We start from the raw sequence: 19,096 nt of genomic DNA, 5'->3' as shown, positions 1-19,096 counted from the left end.
TTAACTTTGTCGAAGCTTTGATTAACATTTTTACCGAATAATAATTCGATGCTTTCCAGCAGTATAAAAACGAAATCTAACGCGTTTTAAAAACAGTAATAAAAAGCCATAAAATATCATTATTATGACAAACTAAAAGTAGCGTTATTAGCTGCTCGTAAAATTAAGAAAGTGAGATACTTCTGAATACAAAATATTCAACACCACTGATTTCAATAAATTATACTAATGACATTTTTGCTCCGACTAATGTATTTTTTTTATTTCATCTGAATATTCAGAATTTTATAATATGAATCGATAGCCAGTCACCGTTTTGCGATGCGCAAAAACTTGACTTTTCCATGACTTTTGATTATCTTGAATATAATTGTATTTTTTGGAAACTAAAAAGAGTCACCCAAGAGTCATGGAAAGTCAAGTTTCTGCGCATTGCAGAACGATGGCTGATAGTAGTCGTCTCCGTAAACTTGACCGCTAAAGGCCTCGGAGGTTCGCTCAAGAGTTCCGACCTCTGGCAGGAGGGGGGTATTGCGGGTGCGGGGGGACGGAGGTCTCCGGTGTCCGATGGCATTTGCGGCTTGCGGCCAGCACCAGCATGCCGCGCCTTCAGAAGTCGGCACTCCTGCTGGTGCTGTTCTTCATCGGTCATGGATCCACTAAGGTATGTTGTGCCTTATTTAAAAATTATGACTTAATAACAGCGGTAGTTTTAGAAACAATAGAACATGGGATATGTTTTGAACTCTAGATTTAGCCCTATTTTACATATTGTTTTTAGAATATAAGATACATCGTATATTGTGAGTAGTTCATTTCACAGATATTTAAACCAGATAAGTTTTAAAAAATTTCCGAGAGTGAAATAGTTTATATTAACATAAACCTTCGCCATATAAACAATTAATCGCGTTGTCATGGAAGAATAGTTTAAGTTTTCTAAAAATCAGGCATATAATATTATAGAATATTTTTTTCTAATACCACATGTTAATTTTATTGTGATATTAAACTATTTTTTGCTAATATATTGATTTATCTTAAAAAATAATTTGACCCTATAATCCTTATTTTATGCGACCAAAAATTAATAAATATATTTTATCAGACATATTTTTAGTATTTTAAGTGCTAAAACATTCGCGTTGAGTTACGCATATGTGCGTCTTTGGTCAATAAAAATTAAGTCAAACACAATAAAAGTTTTAATTTTAATGGGTCATAAAAGGTATAAAATATATTAAAATATTAATGGCTTATTACCAAAAAAATAAGACATATTTCAGATTTTATAATAATTTAAAACGTTTAACTCAATTCTGAATATTTTAATTTGGTTTTTAATATTTGATACTCGAATATTTGCCCTAACTATTATTATAAAAAATATTCTTAAAGCAAAAAACGTGTATTATTTCTTAGGTTTTCATGTGTTACCGCTGTAATATCTACAGCCAAATTGTGTCCTTTATTTGTTTTGCGAAATGAATCTACTTATCTGTATTTGTTCAATAAGATTATGGCCATAGCATTAAATAGTCGACATACAAAATAAAATAATAAAAACTCTTTGTTATTGCCGAAATTCCTAAAAATATTCATATTGATATATTAATATTGTGCTGCTGTGGACTTTTTTAGTCTTACATTGATTTTTTTGTCTCATTTAAATCAATTCTAATTATTTTTAAAACTGTTTTATGGTAATATTTATTTGTTAAACCCTGTAGTAGTATTTTTGGCAGCATGTATTTTTAAAATAAATCTTCGTACTGATTTTAAATAACACTGAAAATAAATAGTATTGATACTTTTTATTATTTTCTAACATTATGTGCATTTTCATAAAATGTAAATTTCACGTATATATTTAAATATTCTAATAGTAAAAATGTAATATTTCGAAACATGACAATGTTTGTAATTATAACCCAGAGGATTCAACCCACAACATTTAATTTTCACAGCAGCATTTAAAATTAAAATATGGGTAAAACTGTAAAGTGTCAAATCGTCAATAAATGATTACTTGTCTGTACTATTGTTATACACGCTGTTAAAGTAGCAGATTTAAAGCATCAAAATCACAAATTTAATTGTATATAACATACGTAAAAGTCATATAACTTAATAGTTAGCAAAACTACTCTAACTCAACAGAATCAAACTAGAAATATAGTTTGATTATTTTATATTTAGACAAGTAGTCATAATTTTAAAGAAAACATTTTATATTGCATTTCAATCAGGGCTTAAAATTAATGATGGCAAATTAATTTATATATAACAAATTAATATGAATTTTGATACCTCAGTCTCAATATCTATTTATGTAATAACTTTTAATAAAATAATCTATATTGTCTCTAAATAATATGATAATAATATAAAAGTGAATGTTGTTTATGTTGAATCCTTGACATTTCAAGTTCAAGTTTGTCTTAATTGTTTTTTTTGCTGAACTATTCAACAGTGGTCGTTTGATAAATCAATGATGACAAACAAATAATCATTTTTTTGCTGAAAATAGTAATAATGCACTATGTACATATAATTTTGTTCATGCTACTTTCTTATTCGCTAAAAAATGTACCACTTACTCATTACTGTACATTATAGATTTCACCGGATCATTAGATCTATAAATATTTCTATATTTATATGACTATGTGCTATCAGATTATGAACTACTTTTTTTTATAAATAATATTTTATATTATAATAGCTGAGATTTTCTGCTGTTATTTCTTAACTAATAGATAGTTACAAAAAAAAATTACTTGAAACGCAAGCTGCGATTTATTTTTGTCATCTTTTTAGCATAAGATACAGAGAAAGCGTCATTAATATCTTACGCGTATTATTACTGCTAATTTTTTCGACCTCTTTCTTCGCATTGAGTTAATTAGATAAAACCTAGGCGGCGGTCCATTGTGTCGAGTCGTAAAAAGAGAAAACTTAGGTCGATTTTTTTCGACTTGACGAAAAGTCGGCATTGTATTTAAATTACAATCTCATTTTTTGTCCCGACCGACTTTTGCGATTGAATGGTAATATGAAAAAAGCGCTTCTACTTGAACACCCCTGTGCTAAGGTCAGAGGACCAAAGATGCAAATGCGAACTCGACTACTACTGACCACCAACGGAATTAGCAATCAAACTAACAAATGGCTACCGGTTTGCGAGATGCTGGAACACGACGATCGGCAAGGGAAGCTGGTTTTTCTGGAATTTGTCGTTTGTAAACATCGCAGACTGGTATTGGTGCCAAAAACTGGTAAAATAGATAAAAATATGTCTTAAACATTGGCAAAAGTAGACTGAAAAATGTTGAAGGCGTTAAAATTCGATCACTTTAAAGGTCAATCATGGATAGTTTATGAATACAGTCTTAATTTTATCTCTCTCTGAATAATTCAGCATTTAATACTTATCAAAGTTTTTTAAGGTCTAAAATAATCTTAAATTATTATTTCCGCAGAACTGAGTTGTACATATGTACATACATATATTTCTTAAACTATTAAAATCTTATTTTACTATCTATAAGTAAATAAATAAGTGCATATCATTACTAATTTTAGGTTGTATCATATAAAGTGGTCTTTTAGTGAGATGTTCATTTACCAACATCGGATGTTTTATGGTTTATTTTCTATTTTATTTTATTTTAGAAGCGATTTATAAATACCTCCTTCAGAATCAGGTGCAAATTTAGTTTCCGAGCATGTTTTAAAGATGTCTTACTATAGTCCTGGTCTCTTTTGGTTATTGGAGAGCATCGCAATCGCATGTTTTTATTTAAAAATGGTTCTCTATTGTTTCCATGACTACTAGATGCTTATATTATTAGTATATAGTGCATACACATGTTCATATTTAATTCACCTCCCACTAAACTTCTGCCTCAGTACTATAATTAAATTAAGAACACTAGACAGAAATTCATTTAACTTACAACTTTTTAATTGAACAAATATGAATTATATCATATTGGCCAATCAATGGCTGGACAATATTCTGTACAATGATTAAAGTTTCATAACGAAATTGCCGATAGTCATTGTAATTAACATTTTGAAAGAGTATATCAATTTATTTTTTTATGTTTTATATATAAATAAATTTATATTTGTTCATAAAAAAAATTTCAGACACACGTGGTTTATTTTCAGGTTAGGCACTTATTCAAATAGCAAAAATATTGACAGTCTTGAAACAATGACTAAGTTACGCACTCGTTAAAAAAATAAATGACTGACGAATACGTGATGAGTAAATCCGTTACCGGTTTAACAGAAATGAAAAAAACAGTAAGGATATCCGTTACTTTTTACCGGGTCAAAACGCATGACAATTGCTTTATTGCTCCAGTGACTATTGACCTTGAAAGTAACAAATAATCAATATTTGGTTAAGAGATTGCCGATATAACAAAACAATTATTAGTAATGTCGTTAGTGATAATTGCATTATGGGTCGTTATGAAATTTTCCACGTGACTTGATTGTGTTGAAAATAAATACAGTTGAATTTATGAAGTAGAATATTCACAAAATAATGTATTAATATGGATTTAAATGAGTTATGGAAACTCCTTTTGATATGTAAATATTTTCTATTCATATATTTTTTGCTTCATGTGTTAGAAATAATATCAAAGTTAATTTATGCTAATTTGCACAAAAACAAGATAACATATTAGATAATATATATTAATTTATTATTAAAATAAGCTAAAAGGTTAAATTTTAAATGAACAGAAAGGTTTTCTTTAAAAATACGTTTTTCATCACAATACATAATAATTAAATTTATATTTAATTTTAGATGTGTTCAATATTGCTCTAGTCTCCAAGTCGTCTTTGAAAATCAGGCTAAACATAAAAGTAGATTGTCCTTCTTTCTCTGACTTCTAAGGCTCGTCTCGGTCGATACTTGGCGTAGCTCTACTTGGTACGAGTTCCACCGAACTCCCATTTATTTCAAATCGGAAGCGAAGTGTTCTGACTGGAGTGTCTAAAGAAAGTTTCTGATGGAGATACATTCAATACGTGGTATTTAAGCTTATAAACCCTTTGAGCATTAGAAAAAGTCCTTTGCTCTTACAATTATCGATGGTCTGGCCAAAGCGATAATTCCAAGTCATAATTTAAACAGTGGGAGATTTGGCAACATTCCGATTCCTACGAAACAAATTTTACCGACTTGTTTAGATGCGTATATAAATGGTCGTGATCTGCCCAAATAAGCGATTGGCACGCGTGCTTGTATGACGATTACATATACTTATTCAAACTTATATTTAGCAAGTCGCGAATACCTATAGAAATTATTTTTATTATGCTTTTAAAAAAACATTTCCGCCAAATTTATTCTTATTAGTTTTACAAAAATTCGCACTAAAATTGACTTTAAGGAAATCATATATACTACAAAATGTGGTAAATAAATAAACAAAGGAGTAAAATGGTTAATAACATTTAACGTGAGTATATTTATTATGGAAAGATTTTTTATAATATTGCAAAAAATTAGCACAAAAAATAAAATTAAACTAAACTGTTTTTTTTTGTATCGTATTGACTACAAAGGTTAAAAATGTATTTACATTTATCTTTTGCTACATAATGACAAGTATCAGCCCAATGTGTTACAACAGGTTAAAAACAATAAACAACTAACTAAGTAGTGAGACATTAGACTGGAATATTTAAATAATTTATCTATTTTTTTACCACGTATATTAGGTTAAGTAACATTTTATTTGTAGTGTGCACTAAAAAAAATGATTTGTGCATTAAATAAGTATATCTTTATTCAGTAGAAAATATATATTAAGCAATATTTTATGTGAAGTGTGCATTAAATTATTAAAAAATGACAACTAGAAATACTTTATTTATTAAAAAAATATTTTTAATACACACTAAAAATATTGTAAAGCGTTAGCCAAATGTGTTACAGCAGGGTTAAGACAAGCAACTATTATACAGTGAGCTATTAGACTGATATATGTAAATCATTGATTTATTTTTTACCACATATATTCGATTGAGCAACATTTTATTTGTAGTGCACTAAAACGAATGATTTGTGCATTAAATAAATATATATTTATTCAGTAAAAAACATTATATTAAGCAATATTTTAATTGTAGTGTGCATTAAATTATTAAAAAATAAGCATTAAAAATATATATATTTTTTTAAATATCTAGTTTAGCAATCTAGTGCAATATTTGTAGTGGGCACTAAAATGGTTTTTAGTGCACACCACAAATTAATAACAATCAACAGATAATTGATCAATTTTTTACTACATACATATATTAGATTGAGCAACATTTTATTTGTAGTGAGCTCTAAAACAGATGATTTGTGCATTAAAATAATAAAAAATGAACATTAAATAAATAGATCTTTATTTATTAAAAAAATATTACGTTGAGCAATATTTCATCTGTAGTGTGTGCATTAAGTTATTAAAAAATGAGCATTAAAAATACTTTTTTTGTCTGTTACTAGTAAAAATGTAGATTTAAGAAATATTAATATACACTATAATTGCTATGTATTATTATTTATTTATCAGTTTTATAACTTTAGTTAGGTTAGGTTTGAAGTTTGAACAGCAATTGGATGTTTTGCCACTGTTCTGATGAAAATATATTTTAATAGTATGAATATAATTTAATGACCCTCATTTTTTAACTTTTTGATGCACACTACAAATAAAATGTTTAATGCTTTATTTTTTATTAAATATAGATATATCTTCAATAAAATTTCATTTCATACTCATTTTTTATTATTGTAATGCACAAAAATATTTATTGAAAAGCACATATCTCTTAAAATAATTCCCTGGCAAACTAAACCATTTTTTTGTGATATTGCTTGACTTTTTTTAATTAGTCATTCACAAGATTAGGAAAATCAATTAAAACCCAATTTGTTATTAAATATTAATCACTAATTCCTATTTCTCAAACAGTTTGAACCAGCGTCTTTTAGGTATTATTCGCCACTGATATTTTTTTAGATTTTGCAAAAAAATGACACTGAACAATGACTTAAAATAAAAGTATTCCTCTAAAAATACACGGAATATTTATTAACATCTCTAGTCGTTATTTGACTTTTTTGTTTATAGTTTTCCTTCAACACTTTACAGATGTACTACTTATTGTTAATATAAATGGAATTTAAACAACTTAGTTTAAAACATAAATCTGATCATTGAAGAACAGATCAATCTTTTGTTATCCAAATACTTCTCGATGTACAAATTCACATAAAAAGTTGATATTATAACGCTTATGTTTCAGGATCACGAATCTCACGCCGAAGCACGAGGTCTATCAGTTAAGGGCATCTTTGGAGGAGTGTGGGGCAATCGTCCTCCTCTACACGACACACCACCATCATCCTGCTCTTGCTGTAAGATGAATACTTTTTACTTAACCCAAGAATTCTTCTGAAACAATAGAGCAGTAAGTCTTTCTGTGGGCTCATTAAAGCAACTGATTCTTCTTTGTCGGAGCTCATTGCTTTGCATCACCTTTCAATCTATTCCTTCTGTCGATGTGAGTGTCCATTCTGGGCGACAGTTAATAGCAAAGGTCGTCGCGTGCATATTAAAGAAAAAAGAAGAATCCTCCACAGCCCGAACGAGTGCGCCATGAATATGAATGAAGGTCGAGAATTTCTCTCCGATTGTCCTGGCGGTGCTGAACGTTGGAAAGTGGACACTAGCACCAAACCGGTCGCCAACTTTTACTGCACTCATCTTGATGGGAGTACCTTTGAAAAATGTCAGTCGAATTGCACAATATCGTTTCACCGCTAATTGCCAATTGAACGGACTACTTATTTGCAATAAAACATAACGGGATTTCTAGCGTTCATGGGTAGATTAATAAGGTTTCAGTGGCAATGTTCTTAGAAATGATGATGTATTCTACATTTAAACATCTCTCACATATCTAAATAACATTTCTGAGAATGCATATTAAACTGGCATAACCACTAGATTAAGTTTCAGTTAAATATAAATATCCTATTCTAGTCTAATCTAGAAAGTAAATGTAACAATAGCATAATGGAATTGACCGATAGTTTTAAAATAATAAATTCAAAGCAATAGTGTTTTTTGCGTTGACGCTGTACAAAATTAGGCGTACTGAATCACCAAATTGTTGTTTCTTAAAAATCCAGGAAACACAAAAACTCACACATATTTGTCTAAGATCGTAAATAACCTCATAGCATATATGAGAAGTGACGTAATTAGTGTAAGTTGCTACCATAATAATTTGCTCCATAACTTTGTGGTATTCATCAATATTTATGAAGCGTCGCAGCTCATAATATACTATAGTATGTCTATCTAATCGTGATTCTGCTAACCAATATTTGTTGACGTTTCAGCGTGTGGCGATAGAAATGATGCTTCCAGAATTGTAGGAGGCCAGGAATCTAAACCATTGGAGTTTCCTTGGATGGCTCGTTTAATGTACTTCAACAAATTCTACTGTGGAGGTGCTCTAATCAGCGATAGATATGTTTTGACTGCAGCTCATTGCGTCAAAGGGTTAGTATTCACATTTAATCAAATCTCTGATTCAATTCAGTGAATCGTGACAATTTCATCTTTCTGAATATATTATGTCTTTCAAATACAGTGTAGAATTTCCATAATAGCGTGTCGCTTTGGAGTAAAAAGAATGGACTTAGTGATGTCTTGTTTTGGTCTCTCTTGTATTTAAACAAATATTTAATAACTAGTATCGCACCTTATAATATAAGTGTATAGGATGAAGAATATTTAACTAAGAGTAGTATGTATTTATAACTTATACAAAATATGATATAATCCCTTTATAAAAATCGATAATCTCAATCGCCCAATCGAGGCTTGAGAATGTTATTGTTGTATTTTATAATATCAGACAGTATATTGTGTGAAGCTGTAAAAAATATATGTTTAAAAAACAATTTAATTTTTTTAGGATTAGATTAGTAATTATTGTTATAAAAATCTAACTTACCGTATTGGTTATGCAACCGATGTAATCTTACTGCAAAGTCGTATAACTATATATTTACTTAGAAGATGTCCAGTAAAACTTTTGTTATGTCTAATTAAGGTCTTGCACCAAGCCAAGCGACAGTTTTGCGCTCGCTCTTACACCACTGGTGTCCGTGCTGCACGGGTGCGGGGTAATTGCTATTAAACGTTTTGAAAGAAGAAATGTAAATTAAAATAGAAATCAATTAAAAATTAGCAGTAATTAAAAAAATATCAGCACGATGCAATAAGCGTGTAATCAAAATAAAATAAAAATTTGTTATGAAGCGCAATATGCGAAATATTTTTTTAGTGTAAATAATTAAAACATGCATACTGTGTTTAAAGAAAATGTCTGGCAATTAATATAATATAAGAAAAGAACGAAGTCAGTCGCGAGTAAATTATTAATATTTTTTTAATGATTTTATTCCTCATTATCAATTATTTTCGTAAAAATATTCAGGATTGTTTCTTTATAAAAAATGTTATTCAAGATATACAATAAATAGCTCATTTTTTCAATAACATTTTATTTTTACTTTCTATATTTTTATTATCTGTGTGTATGATGCTAATTAAATATATTTTTTTCAGCTTCATGTGGTTTATGATCAGAGTAAATTTTGGAGAGCACGATCGCTGCAATGCCACCAAACTAGCAGAATCCAGATTCGTATTGAGAGCCATAGTCCACGACTTTAGTTTCTCTACGTTTGATAACGACATAGCTCTGCTGCGTCTGAACGAAAGAGTGCCAATTAGCGATGTAATAAGACCACTATGTTTACCAACAGATCAGAGTAAGTATTATAAACATCAATAAATTCGTGTAAATATGTGTAAAAAAGATGCTGAAGAACTTACCTTATTCGTTGCTGAGTTTCGACTAATGTGCGGCACCCACTATATAGGCTTGATCATTTTTAAAATCACCCCTACAGACATTGTAGTTTTATATATTTTTTTCTTATTTTTTAAATTTATTTATGCAGTTTTTTAATATTCTTAATGCTTCTTTAGTATCCCCAAAATCTGCCAGATTTCTTATTTTCGTGCCTATTTGCTCCTCAGTGGAGGGATTTTGGTTTACCCTTTTTTCGTCAGACCATTTTAATGAATTTCTAACGCAAGCATAGGATTTTTCTGTCATGTTCTGTTTATTTTGCTAGGTTGTACAATTTATTATTGATTTTAGGACGTTGGGTGCTAATATGAATGAATATGCTATTTATAACAAGAAAAGTAATGTATTATGTAGCACTTATAGTCTTTAAATTCAAACATACTGTTTTTACATTATCAAATGCATATAATGATGCTGTTCAAGCGCAGCATCCGATGGGCGCAGGCTCTCTAGATGTGTTAATCCTCTGAAAAGCGTAGGCGCAGTAGTGTAGACTTCTTGGGGTATATTCTCTAAAGACTGCAATCTCTTTGATTGCTGGTAGGAAGTTGATGTCGTATGGGTGACGCTGACTTTAAGTAGCTTTTGAAAACCCTACTTCTATGTACTTCTGTAAAGGAATTTTAGCACAGAATTATTGATTTTTATTCAAAATCATGCTTTAGTAATATATGCATAACAATGGACATATATTACATTTATATTAATATTATTAGATATTATATTTATACGATATACAGCTTACTTTTTTATTTGAGATCTGTTGAATAATTGATAAATAAATATCCGTTCATGATTTTATTATGCCCAGATTTAATACTATACAAAAAAAAATTCAATAAAATTTATTAAATTCAAGGCTTATATTACTAATAAACAATTTAATCGAGGTCGGAATTGCGTAGTCCGTAGATCTCAGACTGGTAGTCCTGAGGCCGCTGGTTCGAGCCACCACAGCAGACTTGAATTTTTATTTGTAAAAATGCGCTATTATTTAAAACCCGCCCATACTGCAAAGTAACATTTATTGATTATAAATTATATTACACATAAAATTCATAATTAATTATATGTAGATGTCACCGATTCACTGAACAGACTAGTGGTTAATACTTACTTGTCTGATTGACTTACACAATTGGTACAGATTTACCCCGTTGTAACGCATTGGGCTTACGTCTGTCAAGTTAAAATAAAAAAAAAATTAAAATTGTATACTATATAAATTGTCAAAATCAGAAAAATTGTTACATTGTGCCTTTCTAACTGATTTCCCTGCATTATTTTATTTTGCAATTATTTTAATATTTGTTAGTAGATGTTTACTAAATAATATTAATTAGACTTGATAGTAGATGTACATATATACATATATAAGAAGTACAACAAATTTTCAAAAATATAAATTCAGTACATAATAATTTCGTTGTAAAATGCTAGGTGTGAGTCCAATGCGTCACAATAGAATAAACCCTTAAAAAAATCGACACCTACAAGAAAATACACCAGACTAAAATTAATATCTGAAAATCAGTGATACAATTTTTTAACTACAAGCTACTATTATAGTTTTTAATTAGTATTTTTCACAGTAGCTGGAGCGTGTTTTTATATGTATATTATATTTTTATAAACACAAATTTGAATTTTCTGCAGGATGTAAACCCATAGTTTGGATTATTGTCCAGTATCTTATGTATAAATCTATTCTAACTATTATTTTTATTTATATTACTCAATATTTTTTATATTGATGAGTCATCCCTTAGCTCGTCTGCTTGATGCGCCATTGCGTTTTTGTTTTTAAATTATTTTCCGTCTGTGTGATACATGTTGCCGCTATATAGAATTAAAATTTTATGATATAACAAACACAAGACCAATAATAAATATATTTAAAGAAAGCTAGAATATGTATAAGAATTTAGTAGAATTTTCTATATCCGATTACTAAAAAAACAGATGGAAGTTTTCATTCCTGTTAATATTGCGATTAAGGCACTAAAACACAGAGATTCTACGATGCTCTATGATGAAAGTTTTAATAAGTTTTTAATAAGAATAAAAAAATAAATAATATTTATTTTTATTATTAGAAGAAATGATTTAAAAGCTTAAAAAAAATCTCATAAATAAAATTTTATTTTGACATTGACAATATATATGTATTTGAAGTAATTATTTTAATTTGGAAAAAATTCTGATTAAAATCATAATATGAAAGATTTAATAATTACAAATAATAAAGCATCAGTCAGTATATCCGGCTCAAAGAGCCTAACGTTTAACTTATCTTTACAAGAAAAAGTTAACGCTCTTATGATTATCGCGTGACCTTGAACCTCGCGGCCGTTAAACTGGGGTTTCGAAGGACCAGCGAAACAATTAGACGGCTGCTTAAATTCATCATACTGCATCCAAACTGCACGGCCGCTAATGGTTTAAAAACATAATAAACTATATGTATTTCTTCTGCATTTGAATCACTCGAAAACAAAAAAGTAATCTATTCAGATTTAATTAAATAAAATGGTAATTTCAGAATAGAAAGACCAGAATATAATTTTAAAAAATACGCTCACAAATTTACTGACTATTTTAATAAAATTATTAAAAGTACACGATTGACTTTTTAATGACAGCTAAATTGTACGTCGGAACTCCGGGCATCGTTTCTGGATGGGGCACAACACAAGAGGATGGCAAACCTTCTTGCACTCTTCAAGATGTTGAGCTTCCGGTAATGGACACCGACGAATGTCGCAATACGAATTATACATCTTCCATGATAACTGACAATATGATGTGCGCTGGATATCCTGACCTCGGTAGAAAAGATTCGTGCCAGGTATTTGTTTAATATAATATTAATTCTTTGAATCTTTGTGGAAAAATACGAAACACTAATATATTTTAAATCAGGTTTATATAAAATTATTAGTATTAAGTGTGATAAGGCTTACTGGATTGTTATCAATTGATGTTTCTTTTCTAGGGTGATAGTGGCGGTCCGATGGCTGCTGAAAGAGAGGATCATAAATATGAAATTATTGGTAATTATGTATTTACTTACTGTAAAAGATCCTAAGGAATTATTTCCAATTTACATGAAAACAATAACATTATTGTTAAAGATATAATAATTATATTTAAATTAAAAATAATAGTTTATACAAATAATAAAAAATCTTTGTGACAAAAAAAGTTTTATGGCTGTTTAATAAAATATTTTTATTTTAGCTTGACAAATATACATGTGACAGATAATTTATAATATATAATATATAAAAAATATTTATGCATATTTTTTGTTGTTTTAATTTCAGGTGTCGTATCTTGGGGTAACGGTTGTGCCAGAAAGGGTTATCCTGGTGTTTATTCCAGAGTAACAAGATACTTGCCCTGGATCAAAGAAAACACTGAAGACAGTTGCTTTTGTACAGAGTGACCTAATATAAAAAAAGTTGAACTACGAACAAAAAATAAGATTGATGAATAAAATTCGTTTTGCAAATTGGTTCCTTGGTGACTTAACTCAAAAAACCCAAAAAGCTAATAGCTGGGTATTTTACTCTTTAGAGTGCTAAGTTTTATTTAATCTAGGCGAAAGTTACTATTAGCCCTTGTAATTATTTTTAACGCTTCGTTCGTCTAGTTCTTTCGTTTAATTGAATTTTTCGATCATCGCGTTAAAATCACTCACTTTTACTAACTTCGAAAGGAAACATGTAGTAATTGAGCGAAATAGTATGACGAATCTGTCTTGTGCCATTCCAAAGACTGATCAGGCATAAGAAATCCCTTAACAATTATTGCTAATTTTTCATATTTCAATATTGTGCATTTCTAGTCTTTGTATCAAAACTTTTAATGCGATCTGTATAAAAAAATATTGTTTAATTTGTGATCCTTTATTATATATTATTTATGTATTGATACTGTCATTTAATTAATTTGAAATACATTAATATAATTATTATAATTTTAAGATTAATTTAAAAATGGTTCCAGGTGTAGAATTGCATTTTTGATAATTGTATTAATTTTAATATTTTTTTAAATAATAAAAAAGCCACAAAATTTTATAGTGTTTAATTTTGTGTCTAATTTTATAAATAAAATAATGATTTTATTTTAAATAATCATCTTGAAAAGAAAGTAGTTATCCAAGTAGCAAACCAATTAATATTTCATACATAAATATATATAATACATATATTTTTTAGTATTATATTATACTGATAAGTTGTTCTTATACCGATTACAGTATTTCATTGTTTATATAACACAAATATTTTAAGTTTTTCCATATTTTAATATATAAAAGTATAGTCAGAGATTTAGGTTGTTCTCGGAATTTATAGTTCTGGAGTAAAGTTTGCAAATAATATTCGAATATATTATAGAATAGCAAACGATAAAATATTTTAATATTATCGTGAAGTTAAGTAATCGAAAAGTTTAGTTTAAAATATAAACACAAATTCATGCTATAAGTAAATATTTTTTTAGTTTTAAAAATAATAGAGTATAAGGTGCTTCAAACTTTATATTTAATTTTTAGTATACCTGCTGTTAAAAAGATGACACCAAAAAATATTACAATAATAAATTATTTTATACAGACCGTAAATTTAAACATTATTCATATTGATTTAAAAAAGATAACAAATGTAATACCAACTAACTGAGGAAGTCCACAGCTGCACAATATTCACTTAAAAATATGAGTAAATTCTGTAATTTCGTTAATTAAAAAATATTTTTTTTCTGTATGACCGTGGCATTAATTTAACTGTAGATAATTCAATGATACATCGGAGTAAAAAGTAACAACTTTCGTTATTGTAATACACAAAAATTCAGAATGTGTGACAGTGGTTTTTGGAAGTAATGAATAAGACTAGAAAAATATTTCACTACAAATATGAAAAATGATCAAATATATTTGGTGTTCGAATATTTGTATTAATTAAGGTTATTAGGCGTATTTTGAGGATCGTCGTTTTTTATCCTCTTTTGTCCTACATTTGTGTTTATTTTATCCTTCTTTTGTTCTTATTTGTCCTGAACAAAAAAATACGAAATGATGTTTTTTTTAATTCCTATAATAATTTGTCCTTCTTTATTCTGCTCGAACAAAAAATCCGAGGCAGCATTATTATTTTTAGTGTCCTCCGTTGATATTTTAAAAATCTAGTCACCTTATTTTATTCACTTTTTTATTAAATCTTCCGTTGTAACGTGACAGGCGTGAGTCCAATGCGTTATAACGGGATAGATCTGTGCAGTATTAAATGTATGTACATATTATTTTCTAACTTATTTACATATTTTTTTTATTATCAAATATTCCTTTGTAACCTAACAGGTATAAGCCTAATGCATTACAACGGGTAAATCTGTACCAACTAAGTAAGTCAATCAGACATAATTATTACTTACAAAGTAAGTATTAATCACTAGATTGAAAATTTGGGGATCGGTGACATTTATATTATTATGTGCTATACAATTTATAATCAATAGATATCACTGTAGCTAGGGGCGCTTTTATAAATAAAAATTTGAGTGCCACTGCTTGGGCTCGAACCCGCAAACCTCAGAGTTACTATTCTGAGACGTTACGGACTACGCTATTCCGTCCTTATATCAATATAAGTTTCGAGTCTGGAGCCTAGATATAGTAACTCGATTATTTTATAGTTTTTAATATTAATTTTTATACATACGACTGCAACTCGATATTTAAAATAAGTTATTTTTTATTCCGATGCGTACTTTTTTATTTGGAAAGAAATAAGCAATAAAATAAAAAATAATGTGCTTGTCTTTCTATAAAACGATGGGGGCCGATTAATTTGCTATACACAAAAACTGCGAAACTCTGGAAACACTGACGTTACGGTGGCATATAGGTAACACATTCTTTGGTGGACTTCGACAGGAAAACGACGACCGGCGGCGCGTCGTATGTTGATTTTTCATATTATATTTTTTTATTAATTTAAAAAAATATAAAGCGACCTACTAAATAATCAACTAAAGTTTTCTAAAAAATATTTTTTATAAATATTTTCGAAATTGCAATAATATGCTGAATCGTCTTCGTCTAGTCTTAATTACAAATATCATGTTTAATCTTGCAGATCCGTGATGACGGCTTGACTGGAAGAGAGCTGACGGTTAAAGTAGAAACAACTGCTTTTCTTAGACTTTTAAGGATCGTCTCGGTAGATTTGGCATAATTTTCGTAGTTCGACCCCGAATTCTACTATATTTCAAGTCAGAAGTTTTGTGGCCAAGTTTCAGATATAAGTATGGCAGTGTTTTACGATTATATTCCATCACTAAGAGTCTAATGTCTCTTATTTGACAAATGAGGATAATTCGGGGTGGTGCCAGGATCTTTGTTTTTCTCAAATATTTATCAGACTGTTTGTCATATTTAATTTAAAACATATGGATTAATTTGCGATGGCGTAAATCTGAATGTGCGATTTGATTTGCTTTGTTTTGATGTGGCGCTGTTTTGCACTGTTTGGACGCTGCACTGTATTGTCGGTGCTGTTTTGTCAGCACTATTTTGCCCTGTGCCGTTTTGACGGTACACATGTGTTTTTGCCATTCGACTCAAAATATAATTTTAAAATACTAACTTAGATTTTCAGACAAACAGTAAATAATTCATTTTCGCTGGTCAAATAAAAAGATAAAACATATATTAATAGAGTTTAGATATATTTTAGTCAAGTAATAGCAATAATTTCTATATTTAAATACTTTTCAATGAATTGAAATTTCTTGTTGAATGATTAATGGTTGATCCTGTATAATACATCACAATACAGTTAACGCAGCTTTCTTTGCGAGTTGACCCGATTGTCAAAGTTAAAAAAACAATATTTATAACGTCAATTAAAAATACAAGTTTTTAATCTTGTTTGCGAATCTATGAGCGGACAAAACTTGTATTGCCAAAACCTTCTTGGAGCATCGATACTTTTCACTAGGTCAGTTTGTGATTAGACGCGAGACGATAATAACCGACTTTCTAATAGGGAACTATCATCATGAAGCTAATTATTTTACTATCGTTTATGATAGTGCAAATATACTCGAAGCCTCAGGTGAGCAGTAAATGATATGTTTGCTCAAACAAATAACAATAGTCTGTTTATTTAATTATTTTGATTACCTGTATGATTTAATGTATTTTAGGGAACATCTAAGCAACTGGGAGTTATAGATACTATACTATCAGTACCATCAAGAATATGCCTTTGCAGTAAGTAGAAATTAATTTTTAAGTATTATAAAAATAATTTATATTGAAATACATAATTTTGGTTCTAATATGATTCTTAAAAATTTTCATTATTAACTGGGAGGGATAACTATTTAATTATTATTCTTGTATTTTTGAGACATAAAGAAGCTTGACATTTTAAACTAAAAATAATGTATTTTGGCATACTATGCAATTATTAAAAATAAATGTTTTTTACATATTATAACATATACATTAAAATAATAAAATATAAACGTATCAAGTACTTCAAATACACACAATTATATTATATTATATTAATACATAAATACATAAAATGTGAAATAAATTTGTTAGATTATTGCAAATTTATACCTAAATCATATTTTAGTTTTAAAGTATTTAATAAATAAAAAAATACTATTTTCAATTTACTCATATTTTTATTGGTTTACAAGTACTTAATATATTAAAATACATTTTTCAATTTTGGCTAGTGATAAAAATATTTTTTTTTAATAAAAAATCCTTAGGTTTGATATTTAATTTATAAATAATAAATGAGATAAATTCTTGATTTTTCTGTGACTTTTCAATTTTAATTTATTCAATTAAACTTAAGGCTATAACTAGCTTTTACTAATCAGTTGTAGAATCATCACAAATCTATCTATCTTTGGATAATTTATATGCTAATCCGTTGACTATCAAAATTTATTTAGGATGTGGAATACCAAATCGCGAAATGCGATCCGTAGAAGTTGAAAGAACTTTAGAGCGTTCACCCAAAGTCAAAGGTCAAACAAAACTGATTGGAGGTGACGTACCATCTACCCACGTGTTCCCATGGCTCGTCTTAGTCATGGCTAAGGGTGAAGTAGTAGCAGGAGGTGCCCTCATCAGCGATAACCATATTTTGACATCAGCATCGCCGATATCCAAGTACTGAAGCATTTTTAATCTTCTGTATAGCTGAGTTTGTACTAAAACTAAAATATTTCTGCAGGGAAGTAGCATACGACGTCAAAGTCAGGGTAGCAGTCCATGACAGATGTGTTGGAGACATTACTTCAAGCAACATCAGCATCGAAGCCATAGTCTTGCATCCTGCTTATTCTCCAGCTTCCAGAGCTCACGATATAGCTCTTTTGAAGCTCAGTAGCCAACTAAGATTTGACAGAAGAATCTATCCAATTTGTCTACCAAACTCTCGTAAGTCTAAAGATTTAGCGTTGAAATTCTACTTCAATTTATAAATTCAATAACTTAAAGCTAGAAAAATTCTGATGATAGTGTTCCTCAAGAAATTAATGATCGATGATTTCCATCTATACAGGTTTAGCATATAATGGCGAAGTAGCAACTGTAGTATCCTGGTTAGCCCCTACTGTCAAATCGGATGATCCTGCTAGATGTGAACCTCATCGACTTCGTCAACCGATTTTACCTGATGTGGATTGCTCCAGGGCCATCACTTCATCTGAACTCTTGACACCAGATAAGGCTTGCATTGGAGTCGTTGGATCTAAATCGCTGTTCTGTGGTGTTAGTAACAATGTACTTAGATGTATATTCTTCATCTATTAATTTATGTTATATTTTCTAGGGCGATGTTGGTGCTCCTCTCCAATACTTGACTCCAAACGGAAGATACGAGCTGATCGGAATCCTCACGGACATAAACGTCTGCGATCAGACTAACAGTACTTTGTACATCAAAGTCACTGATCATCTGAGTTGGATCAATCAAGTCGTAGCCAACGATTGCTTGTGTCGTATCTAAAACTTTAAAAGTTATTGTTATTTATTTATTTAATAAAAATGCTGTTTAATAAGATTGAGTTT

The 19,096-nt window shown here is 29.1% G+C and overlaps 2 protein-coding genes across 2 annotated transcripts in view; both read left to right on the top strand.

The window, feature by feature from the left end:
* The window catches only part of LOC148239522 (transmembrane protease serine 9-like), a 42,097-nt gene extending 28,602 nt beyond the window's left edge, over window positions 1–13,495 (top strand). Inside the window, exons 10-16 of the mRNA XM_088182200.1 lie at window positions 484–664; window positions 7,333–7,444; window positions 8,435–8,597; window positions 9,672–9,877; window positions 12,624–12,829; window positions 12,977–13,034; window positions 13,308–13,495. Of these exons, the coding sequence (XP_088038326.1) occupies window positions 484–664; window positions 7,333–7,444; window positions 8,435–8,597; window positions 9,672–9,877; window positions 12,624–12,829; window positions 12,977–13,034; window positions 13,308–13,429 (1,048 nt within the window). The 3' untranslated portion in view covers window positions 13,430–13,495. The remainder of the gene's footprint in view (window positions 1–483; window positions 665–7,332; window positions 7,445–8,434; window positions 8,598–9,671; window positions 9,878–12,623; window positions 12,830–12,976; window positions 13,035–13,307) is intronic.
* A 2,411-nt stretch (window positions 13,496–15,906) lies between these two features.
* Window positions 15,907–19,086, top strand: LOC148239521 (chymotrypsin B-like). Its single transcript, XM_088185020.1, has 7 exons — window positions 15,907–15,952; window positions 16,131–17,111; window positions 17,203–17,269; window positions 17,974–18,193; window positions 18,258–18,463; window positions 18,588–18,796; window positions 18,858–19,086. Exons 2-7 carry the CDS (start codon window positions 17,055–17,057, stop codon window positions 19,032–19,034), a joined length of 936 nt encoding a protein of 311 aa, XP_088041146.1. The 5' UTR covers window positions 15,907–15,952; window positions 16,131–17,054; the 3' UTR covers window positions 19,035–19,086.
* Window positions 19,087–19,096: the final 10 nt, after the last annotated feature.

This window comes from Plectrocnemia conspersa, unplaced genomic scaffold (assembly GCF_051122295.1).
Source record: "Plectrocnemia conspersa isolate PC_06_02 unplaced genomic scaffold, ASM5112229v1 ptg000001l, whole genome shotgun sequence".
Taxonomy (NCBI): Eukaryota; Metazoa; Arthropoda; class Insecta; order Trichoptera; family Polycentropodidae; genus Plectrocnemia; species Plectrocnemia conspersa.
This window is presented reverse-complemented; position numbering and strand designations above follow the sequence as displayed.